The sequence below is a fragment of the Anabas testudineus genome, chromosome 8, assembly GCF_900324465.2.
Source record: "Anabas testudineus chromosome 8, fAnaTes1.2, whole genome shotgun sequence".
NCBI classification, from domain to species: Eukaryota; Metazoa; Chordata; class Actinopteri; order Anabantiformes; family Anabantidae; genus Anabas; species Anabas testudineus.
This window is the reverse complement of record NC_046617.1, coordinates 20,477,359-20,484,488: the sequence shown is the minus strand read 5'-3', so window position 1 is coordinate 20,484,488 and position 7,130 is coordinate 20,477,359. Positions and strand designations below refer to the sequence as shown.

The 7,130-nt window shown below is 47.0% G+C and overlaps 1 protein-coding gene across 1 annotated transcript; it reads left to right on the top strand.

Moving 5' to 3' along the window:
* The first annotated feature begins 4,474 nt into the window (after positions 1-4,474).
* On the top strand, positions 4,475-6,154 carry junbb (JunB proto-oncogene, AP-1 transcription factor subunit b). Its single transcript, XM_026349020.1, has one exon. It carries the CDS (start codon positions 4,755-4,757, stop codon positions 5,733-5,735), a length of 981 nt encoding a protein of 326 aa, XP_026204805.1. The 5' UTR covers positions 4,475-4,754; the 3' UTR covers positions 5,736-6,154.
* The last annotated feature ends 976 nt before the right edge of the window (positions 6,155-7,130 follow it).

Here is a 7,130-nt window from a genome sequence, read left to right as displayed (position 1 = left end):
GATGCTCATGAACTTTAGTCTTCAAATTAGTGGCACACGAAGGTTGGATGAGGATCAAGTGTTAAGTGGATGAACCATTTTATATTCGCAGAGTGAAGTGGAGGAAAACACCATCAGGCCATCATGTGATGTTGATGAGGATGATGATGATATAAATGATGATGGATCACTCTATTAATAGACGTGGCAATAAACTGGACTCAGTCACAAAGGAGAACAGCACCACTACGGATGAGAGGCCCCATTATGTCCAAACGAAGGAGTCAGCGTCTCTGTCAAGAGGGCACTTCACAAACAAACCTCATCTGACTGAGCTGGCTTTCTCCCTCGCCCCGTCCACCCGCTCTCCCTGCTCTAACCCCAACTCTTTTCTGCTGAGTGGGTGTTTGGAGGAGTTGTGAAGGTCAGTGGAAAGGCTCTGAAGTGAGGCGTGAGCTCTGGGCTTTGACCTCTGATTGGCCCCTGCTGCCCTAGCTGGTCTGAGTCACACAGATGGAGCCGTCCCGCTGACTAAAAGGGCCCTGCACTGTGGAGAACGACAAGCAGGCTGCTGCCCGGCTCCGACAAAAGAAGAGTTGTGCAGAGGTGGTGAGGAACAATGGGACGGTTTGAGAGGAGGAGGTGAGGAGAGCTCAGTCCCCAACATAAGCATCTTATTGTGAAAGCCTGCTTTGTTAAAAGACAGAGTCTATGGGGCGAAGAAATTAGGGGGATTTTCCCGTGTTGGTGATAAAATGTGAGTGAGAAGGGAAGAAATGTGCTTCATTCCATTTGGTTATGCACTAGAATAAAGTCGAACATCTTCAATTTTGGACTAGAAGTTTCAAAATGACGCAGATTCAACCTACGTTATGTGTTACAGGTCAAACAGAAGTCACTTCACTGACATCTAAACTGTGTGAGACACAATAGATTAAGAAATTCCACCAAAGTGCTTATCTTTGTTATCTCCTCTCTTCATGCAGATGTTCAAATTGTGGTTAAAAACATTCACCACCCATGAACACTCCACCCTGAGTGATATACGTGCTTATTCACACACGCATATACACACACACTTTGCTTAATCTTACGGTAAACAGCTTCCTTCCACCCTCAGGCCCTGCCTTTCCCAAACTCACCCAGGAACAACAGCAGGTAACACTCTGTTGGTTTTGGCACCCGTCCATGTGATCCCGGCTGTTAAAATCGAGTGTGTTGCCAAGCGGCTTGTCCTGCCCTCGAACTCTTTGAAAGTTTGCCCAGAAATATGCATAAAAAACAAACATCAACAACACAAGGTCCTAAAGCCGTTTCTGCTAATAAGTAGGGATTTTGGAGAAAGAAGATCAGGATGTTGTACACTCGAGTGAACAGAACTAGTCTGAATCTAAACAGACTAAACAGAGATGTGACTAATCAAGATGTGACTAAGATGTCGGACACTTTTTTCAGCCGTCGCTGAAACCTGATATCTGTCTAACTAACCACCTCATCGTTGTTCAGCTCTAAATCTGTTCAAAATTCACCACACCACTGTTCAGAACCGACGGGGTGATTAATGGAGATCGTTCAGGACACAAACAATCACATATTAATGTATAACACATTGTGCATCTGCCCCGGTGTTCACACGTTTGTCTCTCCCACTGCTTGGGTAACATGAGTGTTTTTGACTAACATTTGGCAGCATGGCACGATGCCACCTCACGAGTGTTCCCGTAAACACTCACCACTCTGGACCCTATACTGCTGCGCTTTGCCAAAATGTCACTGGGACTGTGGTCAACCTCCACCGCAACGCTGAATAAAACCTAAACCGAAGCAGAGCAGAGCAGAGCAGGCTGCAGCTCTAACAGGCAGCTGCACAGAGAATAGAATTTATAAGGGAGGTGGTAAAGTGGAGACATAACACTGCCAGGAATTGTTGTTTTCCTCTGTTTATCCATACAACCATGGAGACTGACAAGACGGCATAGAATTAAAATAGTTGCTCTGAATGCCAGAGAATTACCTGAGATGAGGTAATTATGATCAGGAGTAAAGACCCTAAAAGTGATGATCCAGCCTGGTAAACACTTGTATTCTCCTTTCTGTGGCAGTTTGAAAAGATGCTGAGGAGTTTTCCCTTTAGGCCTAAACATGATAACAGGGTCTGTCTGAGCGAATTAGTCTATATATGTACAACATGTACATGTAGCTGGTACTGCTCACTGCCAAAGGGAAAACACGTCCAGCCTCCTTCTCAGCACAGGACAAATCCACACAGACTGATGCTCTGTGGATGAGAACGGCAAAGGTGACATAACTTAAAATATTGAAATGTTGGATTTTATTGGATTTCATGTAAATGTGATTTTGGGTTGAGAGATTTCAAACCAGGGGTACAACACAACTACTTTATCCAAAACTGGAAACTGTGGTGTGAACGTATTTGTGTTAAGAAGCAACATAAACAGATCAGTGTGATGCTGTTTGTCAGTAGATTCATGATACAGCTTCCAGAACCTCAGTCAGTTTGTTGAAACCGACCAAGGTTTAATCCTCAGTCATGTTCAGAGAGACAGAAGAAGGAATCTGTGGAACATAAAGGTACTTTTTATGGCCCAAATCCAAAAGAATGGAGCCTTTTTTTCTCAGTATGAGGTCTGAACAACTTTAATAGGACTGAAATCATCCTGTAATTTGATGTGTGGTTCTTCTTAATACATCCATAATAAAAACAGTCAACATTTAAAATAGTAATAAACTGTTAAATGATGTAGCTGAAACAACTCAAAGTGTTTAAATTAAAACAGTCGAACTTGCTAAAACAGAAGCTAATTATTTCAAATGTTAGACAGAGAGTTGTGTTTCATGTTGTACAATAACAGATCTTAATCCATTAATAAAACATTTTTGAGCATATATATTATTGATCATTGAATATATATATATATATTAAGTTGTATAAATAAATATTATAATACATGTAAAAATAAATATTAATATTCACATAGTGGTGGGAACGGCTGATCTGACTGATGTGCTCTTTATGTTCAGTTCAGTTATATCATGTTTTCTACTGCGGCCTTGTCTTTAGTCAAATTTCTTATGTTTGTGTTGTTTTGTTTGTCTGTTGATCACAATCAGAAATTCATCCCTCAGGTGCAGCGAGAGGATTTTGCGCCTGCCGAAGCGAAGCATCCTACCTGACCTGTTCAGTCTGTGCAGGGATCCGAGCTACGCTGGTGCAGGCATGTGTCTGTGTCTGTGTGGGTGTTGGAAGAATTACAAACAGGAGACAAAGGTTCGTTCTCCACAACTGAAACAGGTGCAGTGAAGAGGAATCACATTTCCTTCCTCTGCTCTCAAAGATGGAGCCACAATTCTTCTACCTGTGGAGTAAAAGCAAATAAACGAGGCCTCACAGATCAAAAGGACGAATTAGTGAACGTGAATCTCTGCTGCAGGAAGATGAACTGGTTTGGTTCATGTTGGACATCGTTTCCTCGGTCATGAGGTCCAGCATCAGCGTTACCTCACAAACCTGTCAGGAGGAAACGTTTGTTCTGTGTCTGATCACACAGTGATGAGAGAGCAGCAGTCGTCTGACTGAATCTTATTTTAATGTAAATATAAGGAGTCTTTGGGATTGTGAGCAGTAAACACTGATGTATGATGGAACTAATGAGCTACCTGTGAATACAAGTAGTGAAAACACGTGGGAGTCGTGTTTTTATATTATGAACAAGCTGCACTGTTAGTATGTAGATTACATATTTAAAGTACAAGCACAGATGTATTATTAGTGAGCAACAGGCAGCAGGATGTGGTAGTAGTGTTAATAGTAAGTAGTAGTAGTAGTAGTTAGTAGTATTAGTACAAAGTAAAATTACTGAGTAGAATTTAAAATGTTAACAACAGAGGAGTTTTATACTGGTGTGTTCTCATGGAGGAGGCTGAACTGGACTCAAACCGGGTTTATTCTGAGGGCTCAGACCTGCTGGACCGGGGCCAGGTGGGCGGTGCTTCCCCGCTCTACCGGAGAGGAACTCGCGCGTCATAATGCCCAAATAAGGCATCGGGACTTCCTCCACAGGTTGGCTCACAAACAAACAAACAGCACGTTTCTGCTGTTTTCTAGTAAATCAGATCTAATTAATCCCACATCAGTGGAGAATTCCCACTAAACGCACTGGGTTTATTCCAGTTTAACAGCTCCGAATGAGGAGCTGCTGTGTCTGACGGAGAATCTCCACCTCTGCTCTTTTCCAACAGCTGATTGTTCACCTGAGATCAGGCAGCACAGACTCAGTGGGTTTTCTGTTTGTGACTCGGTCCCTCTCCATCCCTCCTCGCTGCTCTCTTGCCTACAGGCTTGTTTACAGTCGCCTCTTCCCGGCATCAGCGTCACTTGACGTCGCCCCTCTGTGGGCGTGGACACGGGGCCGCTCGGCCAATCAGCGCGCGGCACCGGGCGTGCGTCGCGCCTGTATAAAGGCTCGGTGCTGACCCGCCTGATCACACCTCAACAAGCCACGAACAGGACTCCGGACTCGTGTTTTCGGTGCGACTCCGGACTCAGACTTGCTCCCTGCTGACTGAACCGAGCTCCGCTCGCTGGACTTTGGACTTTGACTCTTTTGATTTTGGAGTGATTCTTATTCCAGCTTGACTCTGGACACTGTTGAGCCCTGGTTGATGCGCGCTCTCTGCTGACACTGACATTTGTTGATTACCCAGAGCTTGTGTCTGTAAGCAGCTGGTAAGCTCCACTTTTTTCCTACGACTTTATGTCTACAAAGATGGAACAGCCTTTTTATCATGACGACTCTTTTCTGGCTTACGGCCACTCAGATGCAGCAATGCACGACTACAAACTGCTAAAGCAGAATATGAATTTGAACTTGACAGAACCGTATCGCAACCTGAAATCCCATCTGAGAGCCGAGACAGACCCGTACCAAGGCGGCCAGCAAGACGTCGGGTCCCTGAAGCTCGCCTCCCCAGAGCTAGAGAGGCTCATCATCCAAAACAGTAACGGTGTGATCACCAGTCCCACCCCGACACAGTACTTCTACAACCGGGGAATCACCGATGAGCAGGAGGGCTTTGCCGAGGGGTTTGTGAAAGCTCTGGACGAGCTGCACAAGATGAACCAGATGCCTCCACCTAACGTGTCCATCGGAGCCGGTGGAGTTACGTGTTCGGCGGCGGCCCCTAGTGTCTTCGGCTCTGCTCTGCAGCCGGAGCCTCCCATCTACACAACACTCAACGCCTACTGCCCAAACGCAAGCGCTTCTTCCGCATCCAGCTACCCGACAGCCACCATCAGCTACCTGCCGCCGCACCAGCAGAGCCACCCGCAGACCTCGACGCACGCCACGCACCCCTTCCAGCACGCTCTGCCCGGCTCCGGACTCCACCCGCAGCGGCTCGTCGCCCTGAAAGAGGAACCTCAGACCGTGCCCGACCTCCTCAGCAGCGACGGCTCTCCTCCAATGTCCCCCATCGACCTGGAGACTCAGGAGAGGATCAAGGCGGAGCGCAAGAGGCTGAGGAACCGGCTAGCGGCCACCAAATGCCGGAGGCGCAAGCTGGAGCGCATCGCCCGGCTGGAGGAGAAGGTGAAAGTTTTGAAGAACGACAACGCGGGGCTCTCCAACACCGCATCAGTGCTCCGGGATCAGGTCGCCCAGCTGAAACAGAAGGTCCTGACACACGTGAGCAGCGGCTGTCAGCTGATGCTCACGAGCAAGATGGAAGCGTTTTAAAACCAGAGACTAGAAACTGACTGAAAAGTAGAAACACTGGAGTTCTGCATGCGCAGCACTGGACAGCAGCACAGGGCCGAGGGCTGTGTGTAGACAAGTGTGTAGGGTGAAAGGACTGAGAAATGGTACTTCCGGATGCTGGACACCAAGGACCATTGAACCCTAGACACCAGGGCAGCATCCAGGCTGAGACTCAGCAGCACAACGGGCCCTGGCCCCTGTGTCGGGTTGACTAATGGTAGAAAATGGGAATTATTAATGTACTTTTTGCAACTTGTCATGCAATGCTGCATTTTATTCATTGTGTAAATTATTTTGTTTGCTGGTTGATCCAGACAAACTGATGATGTCCAATGTTTACAATGTCTTTTTTATTTGTGATGTGTATTTAAGTAAAGTATCTGAAAATGAAACTGAAATCGGATCTTGTTTGTTTTTCTTAAACACACAAACACGAGGAAAGAGTGGGGGGACTTTGTTTCCAGCCACAGTAACAATAACAGTTATTCCCAGAGAGAAACTGTTGCACAAACACATCCTGCTCTCAGAGCTTTTACGCACAGAGCGTCTCCTCGGTACGTAGGTCGTTCCTGTGCGCGCACGGGCTTCTCCATTTATGGGCATGTGGGTGAACACTTCGTCACAGGGGAGGATTTCTGGGAACCCCCGCCCAGGTAGCGCAAACTGGTTTCATCTCAATCCCTCCTGCTGCTGTGTCGATGAGAGGCAGCGGAATTTCCTTCTCTTATTATGCAACTTTATACAAAGCAAAGTGCAGCTTGTTATCGGGAGGTGAAGGGTGGCTACGTGCTACATGCTACATGCTACATGCCTACAGACATGTGGTGAGGTTGTTGAGCTGAGACATGTGCTGTTACTCAGCGGATCAAACATTTTTCACCATTCATCGCGACACGAAAGTCATTAGAAAGTAATTCACAGAAACCACAGAACCGCCAAACACTCACGCGTCCAAGTCTACAAACATATTTGAGGTGTCGCTGGAAGTGAAACATTGCAGCCATGGGGAAGTGACAGTGGCTTCAGGAATGTCGGGGGCGTTTCAAAGCTGCCACGCCGCTTGGCACAGCAGTGGGCGAGAGTGGGCGTCCGGGCCGGGCCGGGCCGGGCCGGGGCGCGCAGGAGCGTCTGTGGATGGATGTCAGACACGGTTCTCTGGAACACATCACCGGGCAAATATGTGGCGCAGCAGGGGCTCAAAACATGGAGATAGAGGGGAAAGTCCCGCTGAAGTTGATGTGAGTGACTCATGAAGCCTCAGCTCCATTTAGCCAAGGGTCACTGAACGGTTTCAGAGTGACTGAAGAGACTGAGAGGGGAGAGGTACTCTGAAGTACTCTGAAGTACTCTGAATACTCATCTGTTCCCTTTATT

Coding starts and splice junctions, on each gene's coding strand:
- junbb (XM_026349020.1), top strand. CDS start 4,755: ATGTCTACAAAGATGGAACAGCCTTTTTATCATGACGACTCTTTTCTG.